Consider the following 20908-nt stretch of genomic DNA (forward strand, 5'->3'; position numbering starts at 1 on the left):
ACTGAGAAAAGAAAGGGTCTGGACACAGCCTGGGTCCTTCTGCCACATAGAGGAGCCAGGCGTGGAATTGGAGACAGCTGGTGAAGGATGCAAGAGGAGCCCAGGGAAAGTCCTGGGAGCTGAGTGACGTGGGGCTGGGCGAGGCGGAGTCTGTGTCAATGCCTGGCTCAGATAGGGAGGAGAGGAGTGAGACTCCGCATAAGGAGGTTGAGGGGCTGGGCAGGTGGAGTGGTGTCTGCTGTCTATGTTAGCCGCACCCGGCCCATCTGGTTCAACTTTTACGTAACGAAGTTGTGAGTTTTTTTCAGTTGCCATGGACCCTCAGGTCACATAACCCGAGCATGCCCAGATGAACCAGTATGCAACCACAGCGGGAACCGGAGTGCTTGGACTGAGAAGCGGGGACTGAATTAAGAAGTGGACACCGCATGGCAGGATCCAGGATCCAATTGCATTGAGCTCTGGCATCACCCAGGGCAGGATCCAGTCAATCAGATCCTCATTACACGATGTTGATAAAACCTAACCCAGTCCCCAGCTCAGAGGCACTACTTTGGGAACCATCCCTGGTGTTCTGCTTACTAAAATCTCATTGCTAAATCCTCCTTGGTTGTGGTCACTGAGTTGATACCTGCCAAGCAACTGAACCTCTGCATTGTGTGAGTAACACTTGAAGGAGTCTGACAGGGAGTGGTCAGCTCAAGCCAGTCTCCATTTTCTATCGTGTGGCAGCGCTCAAGGATACAGACTTCTTTCCTTTCTTCACTTAAGTTTCCGCCGCCTGCTCTATCGCAGGAGACACACAGCCTCCTCCGGCCCTCCCTCACCCACTGCCCCTAATGTGCACAGACCCCATTTGTTGTCTGAATGTAACCACAGCAAAGCAGAAAGGAAAAGGATGGCAGCAAACTCAGGCAGAGCATCTGCAAGGCAGAGAGATGTCTAGGTCCAGCCTCAAGGCTCCAAGCTACATGTACATTTCTAATAACATGCATAGAAGCCCTTGGACTTTCACACTCTGCATTTTGTTTTGTTTGTTTTTTCTGAGCGTGAAGTTCTCTAAACCTTCTCCAATTCTCTCACCCAAGCATTTCACAGGCTTGGTGTTCTTCTTGCTCCAAAGAGATCCCTTTTTGTAGCATACCAATGCACAGATACAACTAGGTCAGAACAATAGATATAGGTGAATATCCCTTTAGGTACCAACTCACTCTTGAGAACATAGATTGAATTAAACCCATTGTATGAGGGCTCTACCATGGAGTATTCCCTTATAGCAAAGAACCTCTATTTGATAATTTGTAACTGCATGCAAATTAATTTTCATTCAATGCATTTATAATGTTCCTGCTATGGATGTTATTCTTAAATTTAACAAAATAATAATTTTGACATACAGGGGATTATAAAGTAGAAAAGTGCACATTCTACCCCAGTAGCAAGGACTACTGGAAGAAAAATTCCAAGTTTCTTCAGCACAGGTGTACCAGGCTCCAGGTAAGGAGAAGCATCTAGGGCAAAGGTTGAGATTGACATTCATCAGGCTATACTTTTGGGATCTGGTAAAACCACCATGTGTAAAAGACAACACCTATCAGACTCTCCTTCTCTGGCTAGATCAGGCCTGGAATCAGGAAACAGGGGATAAATGTGCACAGGTGGACCCAAAGGTCTAGATCTAAAGAGGCAGTAGGAAGCCCCCACCCAACCTGAAGTTCCAGCCACATTCTCCAGCTCAGCTTATCCCAGGAGATACAGTGGGCACTTGCTGTCATATCTGAAATTTAATTTCTGCTGCCCATTCATCTCTTTACTGCTGCTTTTTACTGTTTGGAACAAAGGGTGGAAGAGGGTAAGGAGTTGACAGCCCCAAAACTTTTGTCATATCGATTTGATCAGCTGAAACTTTCTCTTCCAATGGGAATTCCATGTTGCTACTGAGAAACCTATATTTAAAATAATTATTTAGATATTGAAAACTAACAAATGGCATTGTGCTCTTGGCCCACCTCTGTTGGGCACTTCACATCCCACAGCCTGAAAAAGATTCATATTTCTAAAAGTCTCACATACTTGAAGCCCTTGACCCACAGACCCATCCTAAAAGCTTTGCATCCTGAGGTAAGCAACATACTATTTTTGTCATTAAAGACAAGAACTTCTGCTCTTCAGCAAAACTAACTCAACTGTTACCAGCCCGACTTGTTGACAATCATATAACAATTTGAACTATAAATACAGTCTTTGGGTCAGTTGCTTTGAAAGCTGGAGTCTCTTGACTATTTTATTATTATAACCTTCACTCACCACTAAAAAACTGTCTGTATATGAGGGGCCAGGCATGGTGGCTCACGCCTGTAATCCCAACACTTTGGGAGGCTAAGGTGGGCAGATCACGAGGTCAGGAGTTCGAGACCAGCCTGGCCTACATGGTGAAACCCTGTCTCTACTAAAAATACAAAAATTAGCCTGGTGTGGTGGCAGGCACCTATAATTCCAGCTACTGGGGAGGCTAAGGCAGGAGAATTGCTTGAATCAGGGAGGCAGAGGTTGCAGTGAGCTGAGATTACACCATTTCACTCTAGCCTGGGCAACAGTACAAGACTCCATGTCAAAAAAAAAAAAAAATTGTCTCTGAGGATTTTTTTTTCTGTATCCACATTTAATATCTGACAAAGATCTGCACAACCTGGAAATAAGAATTTGATCTTCTAAATAAATCAGTGTGAATATGGGGTTGTACAGTCAGGCATTGCTAGGGACTGCTCAGGGCTTCCTGCTGACATGCGCAACTCCTCCAAAGGCCACAAGACATTGATTAGGGACCAGCAGCTCTCACTCCCTCCTGACCCTTCACCAAAACATGGCATTCTACACCCTTGCTATGCTGTGGGAGTCTGGCATGGCTATCTCTCATCTCTCTCGGCATCATCTATTTCTCTGCTTTCTGTGATAATCTCATGCTCACAGACATATGCATCACAAAAGCAAGAAATAACATTCAGAACCAGACCTAGAAGAAAGACAGGTCTTCGCTGCATTGTTGGAAAGACATCACCACTGTCCAAGCTTGTCGGGAAGATCAGGCCTGCCTAGGGGCCCAGGGGTCTTTAATTCTAGGACAAAGGAGTGGGCCCCAAATAAAAGTCACATTCTCTGACTTAGCTGTAGTTGGATACCCTACATGGGAGCCTATTGGGCATGTGTCCAATTTAATAAAAAGGAAACTGCTATGCTGGTTCCCATTCAGCCATCAATTTTTGGTACTAGCCGGTGTATTCAATTAGTTAGAGCCAGTGCTGGGTTGGTAAATATTTAAAAACTAACTCTCAAGAAAAAAAAAAAATCTGATTTGGAGCACTTGCCAATTTCCATGGTGCAAATGCCCCCGCATGGCCCAGTTCAAGCTGCCACCATAACGTCACTAAACATAGAGATGGGAAAAACTGCACTTAGCACAAGACTGCATAGTATTTCCATCATGTGGATAAAACGAAAGCAAATCATCTCGGGAAGATAGATAACAGCAAAACATACTAAAATAATTAGGAAGTGATGAATCTTGAGTAATTATTTCTTATGTTTCTAACATGATTTATTTCATCATGTTTATGTAATTTATTTATTATGATGATATCTATGTTTAACAATCAGCTTGCAAAATTCCCGAAAATTTAACAATCAGCTCTCATAAATCAATGCCACTCAACCCCAGCACACCACTGGGAGAGGTCAAGAGGGAGGAAGGGTGAGCAGTCATTCTGCAAGCCCGACTTGCAACAAGACTGTGTGTGACACCGTTGCTGTAGTTATAAGAACCAAGCAGCAAGGTCTGAATAACTTGACTGCCTTGCAAGGGCCAATAGTCATGAACATGAAATTCTCTGAAATATTAAAGATGACAAACCTGGAAATGGTCCTGCGCCAAAGTGACTCCTTGTATAGCAGATAAAATGAGATGCCTTATCCCACTTTGCTTGCAACTCAGAGTAGCACACAAAATGTCCTTGGTCCAGGAAGGGTTTTCTGCCAGAGGAAACACACAGAGAAATAAATAATAGACAGTCCTCTCCTGAACTAGCCACTCTCACAAAATCACTTTTTAAAGATTCAAAGTGATACAAATTCCTAAACATTCCTTAAATCATCAAGATGAACATTCAGATGATGAGGGTAAAGCTGTGCCTTTTGAGTTCCAAAGGTAATAAAATAAAGATTTTGTTTTTCTTGGCCTAATTGATTTTGTAAATATTAATTTTCTCTACGTCCCCAAAGTGGCTCTTTTCCCTGTATCCCCTACAAGTGGGGTACTCATTCACCCCAGTTTGCCCAGGACAGACTTGCTTTTCATTTATTCTTGCGTGGTTATGAACGGTGCCCTCTTGTCATTCTCAAAAGCGCCCCGGTTTGAAGGATGAATTACACACTATGTGTGATCTTCTCCATGCCCCATGCCTCATCAGTCACTTCCTGGAAGCCAGTCATGACTCTCCTCCCCCTGGTCCTCCCAGCCAACCAACCTCCCCATCTGCTCAGGGTGACCTCCCAATGTCTCTCCATCTGTGTGTCTGTCCAGCACCCATAGATCACGCCCAGGAAACTGCTGTGCTCTTAACAGTCCCACCCCCACCTCACCCTTCCAATCTACCTTATGCTTTGAGCCATAGGGCTCTTCCTCAAAGGAGATCCCCCATTACAGGAATCTGTGCAAAGGCTCCACGTTGCATCCAAAGTCTTTCCACAATCTCAGGTGTCTCCACCTCTCTGCACTCATGCCCTGTCTCCCTCCTGTCTCCTCAAGGCCATCGGATACAAGGCACCACTTCTCCCTTCTTGAACCTACCTATCTTTTAGAGCTCTGCCTCCAGACACCCAACTTTCCCAGGCTGAGCAGAGCCTCTCCGTTCTCTGCTGCGTAGATGCCTGTGTGCTCACCTCCCTATGTGGTCGCCCACTGCACGGTAAATCCATCTGCACAAGACCTGCCACCACGAGCAACTTTTCTTATCACTGCCTTCCTGTCATTGTGGCACCTAGCACAGGGCTTTGCACTTCCTAGATGCTTGGTCGTGACAGAAAATAAAATACATTTTTAAAAGAAAGAAAATCTTTTTTTTAATTAAAGAAAAAATGTTATCCTGACTCTTAAATTATTAATAATAAATTGTTTCTCAAAAGTCCTTTAGAAAAACAGTTCTGGGTCAGGCGTAGTGGCTCACACCTGTAATCCCAGCACTTTGGGAGGCTGAGGTGGGTGGATCATGAGGTCAGGAGATCAAGACCATCGTGGCCAATATGGTGAAACCCCATCTCTACTAAAAATACAAAAATTAGCCAGGTGTGGTGGCAGCTGCCTGTAATCCCAGCTACTCAGGAGGCTGAGTCAGGACACATTCAGGCCCACTCTGGCTTTCCAGATCTGTCAGCACTCTCTGGACCCCTTCCCTCTCCTCCCTTCAGCCCCATGGACCCTCTCAGGTCTCTTCAACTGGAAATGGGCTCTGACTGCTTCACTCTGAAACCCTGGGAAACTTACACTCACTCTCACTCTCTGGGCCTCAATTTGTCAATTAGGGAAACTGGAAGATTAAAGCAGCTGCCCACTGAGGTTCCTTCTGTTGTATGAGCTCTCCTGCAATTGTCCTTGGCATCCTTAAAGCATTAAATCAGGAGGAGGAAAGTGACAACTTTCCTACTGGAGATACTAAACTCAACTCTGTAATATGAAGAAAATATAGTGCATTTTCAACAACAATAGTAATAACAGACCTGACTCTTCTTCCCTTTATATGATGGGAGAGGCACCCATGTTGGTCAATTCCACCCCATCCTTTTAACTTTGTGGGATCTGTCACTGCCCTCCTACTCTACAGGATGGAGTGACAATTCAATAAGGACAGTGGGGTGGCAGTTTAAATGTTAGTTATGCTTGAGTTTCCTTGAAATAAAATATAAAAATTAAAAATTAATTATCTGTTAGTAATGTAATCTCAAGTATGCTATATTAATTTAGCAGCTGCAACACAGAATGGCAAAATAAATATAAATTCATACATTAATGAATGTTTAATTCATTTAAAAACCATTACATTAGCTGACTGTGAAATGTCAAAATAATTATGTCTTCAAACATGGCTGAATTCAATATGCCAGAGAAGCATTCAAGAATGAGGAAGAAGTTTGATTTGAATTTTACCTGAGCACAATTCCACATGCTAAAATCATGTACTGACCATCCTACTTGTACTTAGATTGTAACATTTTAATGCTTTCTATTTGACAATAGAAAGCAATATTCCTAATCACCAATGTTCATAACATCTAATTAGAAATATAGATTATCTTAAAAGAAAAAAAAATGCAAAACCCCTACACAGCAATTGGGGTTTCATTTTTAATCAGGCTTGTCTCACTTCTCCGTCTGTTTTTTACTTCTTTTCCATGTTTCTTAGACCCAATGACCAATCAATTCTTCTGTTCAAACAACCATTTGTATTTCAAAAAAAGAGGTGAGTGAGCAGATTAGAACAAACCCTGTGATAGACAGTCCATAAATCACCAATTTTTACTTATGAACTAGCTCTGTGAGCTGAGAAGTACTTTTCCCAATGGCAGGCAGGGAGATGCATCTCCAACTTGCAGGGCAGGGAAACTAGCATGTTCAAGGCATCTCCTAAGGGCAAGCCCCTTGGAGGTGACTCATTTTATTTAATCCTCTCACATAGGTTGAAATACGTGTTCCCTTATGTTTTGTTCAAGGCTCACAGAGACTCAGTAGCTACCCTGTGTCACTTAGCGTGAATCGAGGAACTCAGCCTGTTCAATGTCAAAGTGCCTGCTTTTTCCATTACACCACTTTTCACGACATCACTTGTTGTAACAGTCATGTTTAACTATGCCCGTGAAGACATTTGGAGCAATAAAGCCTTACCAGACATGACGGTGTGTAATCCTAAGTGGTCTATCATGATAGTAAGGAAGCAGCCTTACAGACCACAAGTCCCAGCACACTAGCCTCAAGTCCATCAGTGATTGTGTAGATTAACTCAAATAGTGACGAGTGCCCAGCCTAGTGCCAGTCCTCATGCATTGACCTATCCAATCCTTCCACATTGATTGAATGCCTGTCATATCTATGTCAGGATGCTTCCCAAACCCTGGGGAGATGTAACGGTGAACATGGCAGACACACATCCTCACTGCACAAGTCTCAGCTGAAATGTCCTTACCCAGAGCTGCACTCCCAAGGTCTTCTCCTCTCCTCCACCCCTCACTCTCACCCTCATGGCCATACGTTAGCTTCTTTCTAGCACTTATAAATACAAAGAAGAATTCATCTTCTTTGAGTTTGTTTTGAAAAATGGATTTCACATACTGGATTTGCCCAAGGCTCACTTCTTCTCCATAACGCTCCCCAGCAGATGCTGGTCCACACTCCTGGCTTGCAGACTCAGTGGCCCATACCCACCAGTTAACCATCCTGGGGCCGGTGACCCTTCCTCTCTGATAGTGGATGTTGGGAATACGTCCACTGTGCCCCTTCCTAAGTAAACTAGACTCTTCTCTACAATACCCTCCCCAGGCCCCCACAGTTTGCTCAGTCTTACAACATAGGCCCAGAGTATGCCAACAGCCCACCCACTACTTCTCATTGCTGAGCACTCCCCCGTGAACAGTTTTCACATTTAGTAATTCCAGTGAAACATGACCTAAGTATAGAAGGGCTCCTGGCATTTATTCATTCATTTAACAAATGTCAATCAGCATTTCCCATGTTCTAATCCCCATGTGGCAGGTTTAGAGTGATCAATAGACAGGCACAGTCTTCGGGTCCTCACAACTGTAGAAGAGACACATGTTCTTCATCAGAACAGCACATGTTGGTAAGAACCATAACAGGGAGCTAAGGCCATGTGACTCCAGACAGGGTATGTCAAGGAAAGCTTTCCAAAGGAAATAAGACTTAATCCACAAATCATAATATAACAACCTGATAGTAATCTAAATAATAATAATGATCCAGGAGTAAATCAGGGGAAGGTAGAAGAATGAACATGTGGATCAGATGAGCTAGGGGGCAGGGAGTCTGGGGCCAACTATGGTGGAGCTCACACAGGATATGGAGGTAAGCCCCACTCAGATGACCCCTCACTTTTCTCTTTTCCTCTTGATCTGATCGGATCCACCCTTAGCTTCCCCATTTCTCCTCGCTGCCCCTCCTCTTCTGGGCTTCGGTTCATGTTGTCAAAACCCACTGCCATCAGCTAAGGCAGAGCACTCAGGCCCGACAGCCCACTGAGGGAACTCTGGGCAGCCCTGCTCAGGAGACCGGGCCAGAGGATGGCAGCACCTCTGTGCACCCGTGAATTACTTAAACTGTGGTCCATTCCATGGACTCAAGTGTGCTCTAAAATTCAACACTCACATTTTCAGAAAAGCCCTAAGATCATCCAGTTACCCTCTAAAGCGGCTCGTGGGACTCTCCTTCAGCAGTGGCATGAAAAGGAGATTGCACTGAAATGTGCAGGAATGGATTTGGCAAGTATCATCTCAGTAGATGAATTAATTCATTTACAATATAGTCGCTATTGCTGGACACTGTGCTGAGTATTATGGAGACACAGAATTTAACAAGAGGCTGATCCTGTTCCCAGTTAGCTTACAGACTGTAGCAGGAAAAGAAGATACCAAAAACTATGATACCAGCAATAAGTGTCACGGCTATAGGGAATTCAGGTTACTGCAGGGTCTACTCAGCACCCATCAGGAAATTCACACAGAAGGTTATGACACAGTTTCTATCTTTAACAAATATTGACTGCAGCAGAGGGAGGAGATGTAAGAAAGAAGAAAGTAGAGTACTGCATGTGATCAAAGTCTCTTCGAGGTCTTTGCCAGTAAAGGAGATGGGGGAACACTTCTGGACAAGATACCCCAGCTCTAGGCCACAGAGTATGGCTGTAGTTTAGGTCAAGGAGACAAGGGAAGCACACTCCATGAGCAAAGACAAAAAGACCAGAAAGCCCAGCAAAGGGGCAGGAAGGGGCTGTTCAATTTGGCTGGAGCAGAGACCCAGTGGTGGGAATGAGGTTGGGAGGGGCAGATTCCTCAAGGCCTGGTTGCCAGACTAAGACAGCTGTGCCTTGTTCTAAAAGAAACTTAAGTGCGATCTACTCATCTCTGACACCCGAGTTCTGAAAACTGGCACAGGGCAATTGCAGAGCACTTGTTACATGAGCAGCCCACCTGCAACGATGGTGAGCACATGTATGACCATCATCTTCACTTTCTGCAGGAGCTCCGTGGCTTCTGAGGGCTTCACAGGCTGCTGGAAAACTTCACACATCTCAACAACACTTAGAAAAAATATATAAACAATGACATGAAAGGGTAAAAATGTGCATCCAATGTGCATTTCTACTGTGTAGGCTAAGTTATAACACACATGTAAGAACCTCCCTGCATAATCATATTTTCTTCGTAGGAACATAAGAAAACACAGATAACACAGTCTGGACCTTTAGAAAACTTTCAGTCTCCCAAATTAGTTCAAAGCATCAATTTTGTGGCCAATACGCTTAATATTTGCTTTTCTTTCTTATTTTGGTCCATTCTTTTGAAATGCAAAGGTAAATGTTGAAAAGGTGTCAAAACATGACCGTACGAAGAGCTAAGGTGTAAACTCTCTCTGTGGAGAACTGAAAAATTTGAAGATAAAACCTGAGATTGGTGGAGAATGGGGATGCCAGGACCACCTCAGCTCAAAAGACAATTCAGAGAAGTCACTAAAGTCAAACAGGGTATAGTTGGGGATCAGAGCGCTACAATCAAGCAAAATATAGTTTCAGATCAGAAGCAAGGAGGAGATGAGGAAGGAAGCTCTGAAAACTAGCAGTCAAATTCCAAGGTAGCAATAGGTATTTGTGCCAGTGGCTACCTGTTTCACCAACTAAAGACATCTTTCCAACTCATAGAACATGACTGGATTCAGGGTATAGCTCTGTAGTAATAGAATCAATAGAAAATAAGTCAGCTTGCCTGGCAAATGAACCAAGGTTGACATAGCATCTCCAATCTACATGTAGGCCAGAGAGGAAGGCAGGGAGAAACAGAGACCAAGTACCACCCTAACAATATTGTCACCCAGAGAAAGGACAGGTAGGGACAGCTGCAGCATCTCTGGGACTCTGCACATCAAGAGGCACAGGGTCTCCAACCTAAGGCAAGAGACTTCTTCCAGGGCATGACAACTAGCAAGACTGGAGCTTTTAAGAACAGGTTTCTATTGACATAACATTCAGGGATGGGAGGGCTTGGAGGTGGATCAAACACATGAAGTTTGGCAGAATCAAAAGAGGGCAGAAGCCAGCAATGTCTGGCCCTTTCCTGTGGTTAGCTACAACCGGAGGCATAATTTTCTGTGAAGCAAGCAGCTTCATGCTCCTGTGTATATACTGAGTCATTGGACCCTTGGCTGCCAGAGGATATGAATAGAAAAATTGCTTATGCAGCTAGTCTTGGGACGAGTGAATAGAATAAGAGGTTTTTGCTTCTGAGAATAAAATACCTAACTTTTGAAATATTTTGAATAAATTATAATTATATTTGAATGCCAAATAATGTGAAAAATTGTGAAAAAAATTGTGAAATTGTGAAAAAAATGACTGGACCTGAATTGCTCTATGTTGAAGTCAACTTCAGAGTGTAAAGAAAGTTGAAGTCATGAAAAACTACTTACCCTGGTTCAATGTAATTCCTGCATGGTTCGATTTTATAGTTACTGCGGTAGGGAAAAAAACAAAGTGAATTCGGCTTGCTTTTTATTACCTTTGATCTGTCAGTGGGATTTGTTGCCAGTATTTAGTCAATACAAATAATCCTCTCAGGTATTTCTCCAAACAGGAAAATGGTTTGAAACTACAAGGAAAGTCAATCATCTCTTTCTTGGTTCTCTCTTCTTTTTCTGATGTGACATTCTTTCCAGTGGTTGCTTTAATGAAAATCTCAAAAAGTGGCTGAAACAAAGTTCTTGTGGAAGTTGTCCATTCAGAGTTGTTAAACAGAAGCCCTTTCCTCCAGAGAGCTATTCTACTTAAAACATTATGGATTGCTTTTTCAAGTTGATGATGAGTTATATTCCAAATCAAAGGTATGTCAAAATATAAACTTTTACTCAAATCACCTTCATAGTCACTTTTAATTCCACTGGAGGCCTCTAAAACTCTTTCTATGGTTTTCAAAAGGTTATCTGGATGCTGAGTAAATGTCATCAACAGATTAGAAACATTCCAATTATCATTCTTTAAGTTTTTCCAAAGAGCTTCTAAGGTGAGACCGATCACTATTTTCAAGATAGACCCTATTTCTGTGCTGTTTTGTGATAATATTTTATCCAAAAAATGGATCTCTTCATGAATTATTTCCCATCTTATATCTTGAGGGTCACTATGAGTGGAAATTGGATTAGGGTATAAGAAGTCCATTTGGTTGGTGATGTTATTTATAGGAACTAAGCAACCCAGAATTTCTTCCCATAAGTTGACAGAATCCATAGAAAATGTTTGAGTGTCATTGTTAAATGCTACCACAAGACTCTTCACATCTTCCAAGTTGATTTTCACAGATGTTAAAAATTCAGCAATTTCTTCCAAAATATCAGAAAAGTCCTTAGATTGGTTCATATATGACAGCATGGTAGGTGACATACTGAAAATATCAGAGTTTGATGATATATAAGGTTCAACCCCAATCATTTCAAAGGCCAAGTCAAGAAATGGCACCAATAAATCATTTATCTTTTCAAATGTGAAATGATCTATTTTTTTCAAAGTAGCTATTTCTTTCACAAGATTTTGAACACTTTGTTGCATGATGGAATAGAGAGTGACAAAGAATTTCACACTATCCTTGGTATTGGAGACAAAATGAGTCTTAAAAACTGTGGCCATCTTCCCTGAAACTTTCTTGACCAGCTTAAGAAGTTTCACAATGGAGTCCACTGATGTGGCAAGATCTCTCAGGTCAGCACTGTCATTCAACAGCATGACCAGAGTCCCAGACATTTCTAAGAGGGGTCCTGGGACACGACTTTCTTCACCAGCTCTTGAAAGAGGACCAAGTAATCTCTTAGTAAATTCTAAAGTTGCTCTGTTTCTTAGAGGGAATGAATTATTTATAAAGAAAAGCAAATCCGTTAGATTAGCAAGTATAACTTCTCGCAGGGTAGGATACGAAGCATAGAAGTCCTTATTAGGAGCATTTAAAATTGTATCCAGAAGCCTTGCCATCTCTGTTGAACATTCTCTTACAAGGTGAAGAGCTGCCCTAAGATCCTGATTGAGTTTGAAGAGGTCCCCAGACATATTCCCATGGAAAAACAACTGACTCACCACTGTGAAAAAGTCTGTAGTATTTTCAGTCCCATTTTTCATTGGCGTTTCCCTGAGAAGGGCATTAAATAAATCTTGCATGAACGTCAGTCCTTGATGACTACCAAAATAAAATTCTCCATTGTCTAATATAAGTGAACTTTTTATTAGGTGATATATAGTCTCCTTTAAACTTGAAAAAATGTTCATCAATCTATCTTCTTTCATCACGGCAAGAAATTGATTCAGTTTCAGAACTTCTAGAATTTTATCTTTTGGGACAAAACTGTAAATATATACATATATATATATATATACTTTTAATTTTATTTTTAATACATTAACAGTGGAAATATTAAGATATATAGTGATTTATATTATTTTATTTGTTTTATACTAGCATCATGGGAGGACAATACTGAGCAAAAGATGACATGCTAAAATAATTTCAGATGAAACTCAATATTTTGTTGCCAAGTAATGAAAACAGTGAGGAATTTCATGAACAAATTCTATTACAGTTCTTTGAACCTGGCAACTTAAAAAGCCACATAATTTTGCTTACGAAAAAGGTTAAAATGGCTTTTACTTAGGAAAGAAGGTAAAATGACTACAATGTGATTCTTGATGTAAGAGATAAGTCTCTGAAAAGTGGTTAGCATATTTATACTTTTGTGAGCCTGAGAAGTACTAGCAAATTGCTTAGACAGATGTATCAACATGACTAGGCTGAATAATAGCCCCAGAAGTCCCTTTTTTTGTATGTTTCTCATCTGGGTGGGCTATAGGGGAGATTCCCTCATGAGAGATGGAGGATAGATGGGAGTTATAGCCATTGTGTAATACAAATACATCTTCTCCCAGCTATTCAATCAAACACTAATCTAGGTGTTGCTATAAAGAGATTTTGCAGATGGAGTTAAAATTCCTGATCAGTTAACTTTAAATTAGTCAGAAGGAATACTGTCCTGAGTGGGCAGGAAAACTCTGAAAGAGGGCGTAGAACCTCTGTAACTTAGAGGCACAAAACCACTGCTGGGTATTCATAGTCAGTGGCTCTCCCTTCCCCAGTCTTCCTTCCTGACCGCCTGTGGACAAGGAACTTTCACTCATGCCCGCAGCGCCCCTGCCTGCTGTGGGCCTCCCTTCCTGACAGTCGGCCCTACTGATTGCAGACTTACTTAGCCAGCCCCCAAAATTGTGTAAGCTAATTTCCTTGGATTAAATCCTTTGATGGTTTTTGTTACTCTGATTGAAACTTGACTAAAGCAGACATCATGGAATAAATTGGAATTTCCCTCCAGTCTTTTCACTGGCAAACTTCAAATGAGATTTTTGAAGATATATGAAAAAAAGATAATGTGACTATCACTTTTTATGTCTCTAAATGCAAGCATCACAGTAGATTCATTGGGTTGAGAATATTTAAGTCCCTAGTTGGTGATTAGACAGTTAGTATAGCAATTCAAATTATGGCAATCCTGTATATGTACGTACAGCTATGAAAACTAATTTTTCAGATCCATACAAAATGGAATTCATAATTGTTTTCATAATCTAAAAATGTAAGAATAATATGTGATTAATTACCCTGGACTAGGTTTATATTTTACTAGTTAGATGACAGTAACCAAAATTCTTCTATGTTGATATTTTGATAAAATATTTATTAAGACAAATTTACTTCAAAGATATTTCAAAAGTATTAGATACAAATACTCTTTTTGACATGCCTATACTCCAGAAAATAAAGTAGTTTGAGATATATCACAACTGCATATACGACACAAAGCAAAAGTAGACTCACCTCATCTCTGCAATAACATCTTTGTGGAAATCTTTCAGCAGAAGAGATATTTTGTTCTCAGAATCTTCCTTTAGCAAAAGGGAGAAGAATGTTTTCAAAAGCTGTTCCATGAAATCTACCATGCTTCTCGGAGGGAGAACTGTTTTCCTACTAGTTTCTGACTGCATATGGTTCAAGATAAGGTTAATGAAATTCGTTATTTGAAGGTCAGTATCACTTAAGTTCCAAGCTGCTTCTTGAGAATTCCCAGCTAAGTTATTGATTGAATTAATTAGGATGTTTTCAAAAAGCAACTGAACACCTGAGAAATTAGTCAGCTGTTCCTGATTTAGCAGAGGAGTAAGAAAGGCAACATCAAAATTGCCTTCTCTAGATATATTTTTTAAAGAGCCCCAAAAAGTAGTAATAGCTTTGGTTAACAAAGCTATATCTTCAGTTGAGCTCTCATTGGTCACAGGAATGAATAGTGTTTCTATCATTCTGGAGTAATCCTCATCTGCATATTCCTGAAGCCAGTTTTTTGTGACCAATAGAAAATCTTCAATAATTTCTAATGTCTTCAGTGACTGTGAATCCAGGATCTCCAGGAAACGGGCAAATTGCAAAGTAATGTTTTGAAGAGCCACTGAATTTATACTTTTGATATCTTTGTTCATTTCAGAGAGCAGGTGTCTGACTCTAAAATCTTGGGTTACGTCTTTCACGATTTGTTGAAACTCAAGCCATAGTTCTTCAAAGTTGTAAGTTGTTTCACTCTTTTCAATAAAATGTGATAATGCTTCTGAACTGCTACCTGTGAGATCTGCATTGAGGAGCATCATAAATGAAGAGAGTAGATTATGAGTACTTTTTTCTAGGCTCCAGTCTTCAGAAATCAATTGTATTGTCCTTTCCAAATTTGAGGAAATAGTATTTTGAACAGATGTCTCTGTGTCTTCATTAACGTTAAGGATCTTGTTTAAACTAGCTAGTTTGTAAAGAATATTTTCACCTGATGTAACTTTTGTAAGGTTGACATTTTTAAGTTTTTCTATGATTTGCAAAGCAACTTGCTTTATGGGACCACTAGGACAAAGTCCAGAGATGCTATCCCTAGTTTGATTTATTGAAGGTGGGACAAATGGTAATATCTTATGCCAAAATTTCTGCACAGTTTTCACAAGAGAAATGTTAACATGGAAGACGTCAGCGAGTTCCAGAAGAATAGAATTCCAGTCCACTAATTCATGAATTATGCAGACCACTTTCCTATTTATTTCCATTCGGGAGCTTTCATTTGAACATGGTGAATCTTCACCTTGGGGAGACAGGTGGAGATGATAGAGTATACTGGCCACTTTGCCATAAAAGGAAGAAGACATGAGCCCATGGACACTGCAGGGGTCTACCTTTGAATTCTGCTGAAATCCAGAATTTGTGTGATTCCAGCACCAAACCACAGGAAAACAAGTTAAAGTCTCTGAAACAATATTTGGCTTATGCGATATTAATTCAATTATATCCAAAAGAATTTTTATCACAATTGTGAAGTCTTCCTTAGTGATATCTGAAATGGTTATGCCATGAAGGAGTATGAAGCTGTAGACATCCTTGAGGCCTTCAGTGATGTTTTTACCAAGTACTCCCTGGAGGAGCCTTACAGCATGAGGAAGCACATAGTACACATCTACCATAGCATCCACAGCATCTTTAGGAAACAGGCGTGAGAGCTGCAGCAGGTGATTAACATTCCAAGAATGCAAGCTGTCTACAAATTTTTTCATCAAGTCAACAAGCAAGTTGACCCCTAAGTTGCCAGTTCTCACACTACTGATATTCTTAAAGAAATCCACTAGGCTTGCACTAATTTGTTCAAGTTGATCCACTAAAATGTCTATGTCTGCCTTCTTAAGAGTACGCATGACAGAGGTTACCTTCTTCAAAACTTGCATATAACCTGCATTTTGCAGACTAATGTGATGAACTGCAGGCATTAAGGAGTTGAACACATCCCTCATCAGTTGAATCCCAAGACCCATAGCTTTCATTATTTCAGGTGAAATTATTTTTGGTGAATTTTGGAGGTCATGAGATAAGTTGAAGGCAAGGTAACTAGCTAAATGATAAATGGAATTGCCTACACTGTTTAAATCCTTTTCTTTTGGACTGGTGGCAAACATGTTTAACAAGTTTCCAGTTTTAGAAGAGGAATTATTTTCCAGGATGTTAGAGTAAATACCTCTTACAAGCTTCTGAAATTCCTTCCCCAGTGTTATTAAATGAATCCAAATATTCTGAAACTGATTAGGAATTTCATCTGACATTTCTTTTGGTCTTAGAATTAATTCAGTAAAATATTTCCAATTGGATTGAGATGCAAAATCAAAGTCTGTTGTTAAATTGTTGATGCTCATCCTTACTTGCTTTGTAGAATCATTTAAAAGAGCTAATAAAATCTCAAATTTACGTATCTTCTCTTTTTCAAAGACTGTAGTAAGTACAATATTTATAAAGTCAGTTACATCTTTCAAGTAAATATTTACACAATTTATATGTGAGCCATTTGATGAACAAAGAGGTTTCTTTACATTTAACACCCAAGTTACAATTTTCAATATAGAGTTGATTTTCTTTTCTATATGTCTGAAATTCCCCAAAATATTTTGAAGATGGCCTTGTGAAAAACTGGAGTTAGACACCAAATACAAATGATTTATGACATCTAACCACACAGTGCATCCTTTCAGCCTGCTAATTGTGCTCTCAGAGGAAAATGTGGAATTTATCATGTCTAGAATACGTAACATCCTCTGTGAGGTATTTACATATAAAAAGCCATCTTCTAAAATAAACTCAGTAACATTTTGGAAAATATCAGCACAGGAAAACAAATCTCGATCATGTGATACATTTCTAAGAAATACTATTGCTTCTCTTAGCTCAGTGATGATATTTTCAAATTTTTCTCCATAATTTGTGAGATTATTTGAAAGAAAGTCATTTATCGAATCTACATTTCTGTCTATATTTTCTGAGGTACTGCTAAGCTCAATGAAAACTTTGAGCAGAGAATTTAAAAACTCTCTGCTTGTACTTGTGTTGAATGGAAATGTCTTCATCTGATGCAGGGCAGTTTCCATGGTGAAAAGGGATTTCTCCACTGGCTCCAAGTTAAGTTTTTTTACTGAAACTAACTCATTACCTAAAGCCACCAAAAAATCTCTGAGATCCAGGAAGTCCTCCCAATCATGGAAGTCATCGGCTTGAGTTACATTTTTAAACAAATTTAATATGAGTCTAGCAACATTATGTGTGGGAAATATTCCCTGGCAGCTTTTGGAGACTTTCACATGATTTTCCAATTCATCCAAAAGCTGAGTGAAACCATGATGAAGAGATGTGAAAACATTCAGGTCAAACTTAAATAATTGAGATATGCTTTCCCAGATTTCAGTCCACATTTGAAGCCATGAAACGGTACAGTGAATGGACATAAACTTGTTGAACACACTGACATTTGTTGAGAGGTTTGAAAAAAATTGTGCCAATGGAAAAACAAATAAAGCCTCCTCACTTGTTGAATAATTTACGGAAGAAATGTGTTTATTGTCCAAAATCAAGCACTCATTATCGAATAGGCCTTCTACTGAACTGTTGAAGAATTGGCTCATGTATTGAAATAAAGAAAGACGAAAATCTTCATCAATTATGAGCAGCTGTTTGAGGCCTGTCAAAGTAGTGTGGATCACTTCCAGTTCTTGGCCCTCTATAGACATGAAGGATTGGGCTTGAAGCTCCAAAAAGTTAAAAATTGAAAGCAATTGCTGACAATAAGATACATTAGAAATTCCCCCAAGAACCTCTGCTGCCTTAAATAAAAATGCAAATGCTTTACTGATGCTTTGGAAATTAAATTGTTTTATGATATCCAAAATGTGTTTTGAGATTTGTGTAAGGAAAGTCAGCGAAGAGCCTCTACTCTGAATATTCAAAAATTCATAAATGTATTGGTAAAATGAAGGATAAATTTGCAGAAGTAAAGCTGAATCCTTGTCCTGAAAGACATTTAGGCATTTTTGAGTCAAAATTTTATCAACTTCTTGTTTTTGAGGTTCAGAAAGGGCTGAGAAAAAATCAGATGCATTCCTGATGGTATAGATGATGTTCAGAGCTTCTGAGACCTCTCCCTCCTCCAAAAATCCAAATTCATGGAGACTCTTTATTATAGTCTCACTTAGACGTACAAAATCTATGTTCATAGCTGGTGATTCCGGCCAATCTGAATGGAACAACTGGGAAAAGTTAAAACTGGTACTCAGAATCTCATTTTCTGGAACAGAAGAATTTAAAAGTGTAAAGAAGTTTTGCAGTTTAGCTCTTTTTCCTTTTGAAATGCTGTAGACCCATAATTCTAGTAATTTGGGATTAATTTCAAAAAGTATTAATTCCATGAATCTCAAAAGATTTTTTGGTTCCTTCCTTATCCAGTGACTTTCGAGAGTTCGCATTTTCCAGCTCACTTCTTTGCCAAATTCCAAGAGTTTCTGAGCATCAGTGGCAGATGGGTCTCCCTTTAAACTTTTCAAATGATTTGTCCACAGAGAATTTATATTCAGAATATCCTCTGTAAGAGATGAGAGGTGATGGAAATTGGGAACGATGGAGGAGTCAAAAAGATTAGGCAACAATAATTTCTCAAAAAATTCCACAAATGATAAAAGAAAGTTCATTTGTTCATCCTCAAGGGTGTGCAACTTCTTTTCCATCATTAGAAGGTGCTTTGTGAAATTTAAAGCCCTGTAATATTAGTAGAATTATTTTAGTATAAAATAAAAAATAAATGTGATTTATCAAATTTTCAAGTTAATACTCATTTATTGATAGTAAAACACAAATGAGACATTTAATAGACAACATGTTTTTCAACAGAAATTAAACTAATGTGAGCATTTGAAAGTGTTTTAGAAATCCACAATGAAGTTATATACATTTAGCTTAAAATGTTTCCTACCACCAAAAATAATGCATTCTTAATTATTTTCCCCTGGCATATTTAACAATAATATGTATGATTATTAAAGACAAGTTTGCTATTTATGTCAGAAGAATCCTAGGATTTAATTCCATTTCAAAATGTCTTAGCATATAAAGGTAGTACAAATTAGTGGAGTGCATCAGAAACCACGCCTGTATGGTTTAAGGAAGGTGTGGGGATTCCCTGTCCTGGAAGGCAATTCCAGTGCTCTTTCAACAATACTATATACATCCTACTGTTAGAAACTCATTATTATATATGGGGTAATTTATCTCCAGGTGTTTAATTTTAAAATACAGAGTTCTCAGAAGAGCAACTCAGTCACTGTAAGTCCCCTCTTGTAATAGAAACCCACACTTGCAGAACTAACTTCTACTGACTCAGAAGTTATAAATCCACTTTTGACATTCTTGGGGTTACATGTGTTTCAGAATTCAGGATGTTCATCCTTTAGAAACGCAACATGGTACAGGTATCAGATATGTATTCATGCATCTCAGTGAGGGCTGGGGCAGCCCTGATCATCAACATATTAACACTTCGGCAGTGAGACCTGTGAATGATCTTGCGGCGCAAGAAAATACTCTTGAAACTGCTTCACATCAGTTCATGCTAAATCTCTGCTGAATGAGCTGTGATGTCAACCATAAGAAAAGCCTCTATTTTCAGACTTTGTAAGAGTTCAGAATTGTGGGTAAGGAATTTTTGACCTTTATTGGCTATTTATGCCTTAAAGGGTAAATTCCGAAGTTTTTTAACCCTCTGCTCCTGTTGTATAACACACTCTCTGACATAGGACAGACATAAGACCTATCATAGGCAAAATGCTGTTTACCTCCCTGATAGCTGACACCTGAGCACCCCACACAAAAAATATTGGCTTAATTTAGTTAGTTGTTATTTTTAGGACAGAATGACTTCTTTGAAATAATTCCTTGGGGGAAAAAAAAAAAATTCCATCCGGAAAGGGAAAGTTCTATTAGGAATTCAACATAAACCTTGCCTAAATCCAGCCCTCCCTAAGAATAGATGCTTAATTATCATCCAAGTCATTGTGCCTTGACAGAGGAGAACACAAAACTGTCTTTATTTGGATAAAGACAGTTCCATTTGAAATGGAACTGAGAGGGTTATGGAGTAGCAATAGAATAATAAATTGAAGTAGAAGTAGTACTACTAATAGTATTATTGCCACATGTTTTTATATTACTTTAGTAATTTAGCTTATAAAGCACTTTCACAACTACAATCTTAGTTAATTCCTACAACAGCCTTTTGAAGTATATGTCATTATTTCCCTTTCATGAAAAAAGAAACTTTTTACTTTTTTTAATTGGCAGATTCAAGCTGTTATTATGTGGCATGACTAGGAGACCACCCAGATTTTGTCATTTCAAGTTCAGCTTTGTTAATATAAATTGTGCCTAATGTTCAATGACTTTTCATTCATTAAATCAACATCTAATTATCTACTACTATCCATGATGAAAGACACTGTGCCAACTGCTATGGGTCTACAAATATAAAGTTAAATGTGTCCTTGTGCACAAATAGACTAGTTTTGTGCTGGTTTTCCAGGGCTGTTAAATTTTTGAGGCTCTCAGGAAAGAGGAATTAAAAATCTGACACAGGCAAGGAATTGATTCTCTAGGGGGTCCATCCCATTGTCCTTTCTTCTGTTCCTACTAATAGCTGGGCTTAACAAGTTCCATAGGAATG

The 20908-nt window shown here is 39.5% G+C and overlaps 1 protein-coding gene across 1 annotated transcript in view; it reads right to left on the reverse strand.

Moving 5' to 3' along the window:
• The window catches only part of ABCA13 (ATP-binding cassette, sub-family A (ABC1), member 13), a 502078-nt gene that overhangs the window by 383067 nt on the left and 98103 nt on the right, over positions 1-20908 (reverse strand). The window contains exons 17-20 of the mRNA XM_011947569.1: positions 14176-18951; positions 10828-12654; positions 9247-9356; positions 3908-4026 (exon numbers count right to left, since the gene is read on the reverse strand). Of these exons, the coding sequence (XP_011802959.1) occupies positions 3908-4026; positions 9247-9356; positions 10828-12654; positions 14176-18951 (6832 nt within the window). The remainder of the gene's footprint in view (positions 1-3907; positions 4027-9246; positions 9357-10827; positions 12655-14175; positions 18952-20908) is intronic.

Source organism: Colobus angolensis, unplaced genomic scaffold (genome assembly GCF_000951035.1).
Source record: "Colobus angolensis palliatus isolate OR3802 unplaced genomic scaffold, Cang.pa_1.0 Scaffold268, whole genome shotgun sequence".
NCBI lineage: Eukaryota > Metazoa > Chordata > Mammalia > Primates > Cercopithecidae > Colobus > Colobus angolensis.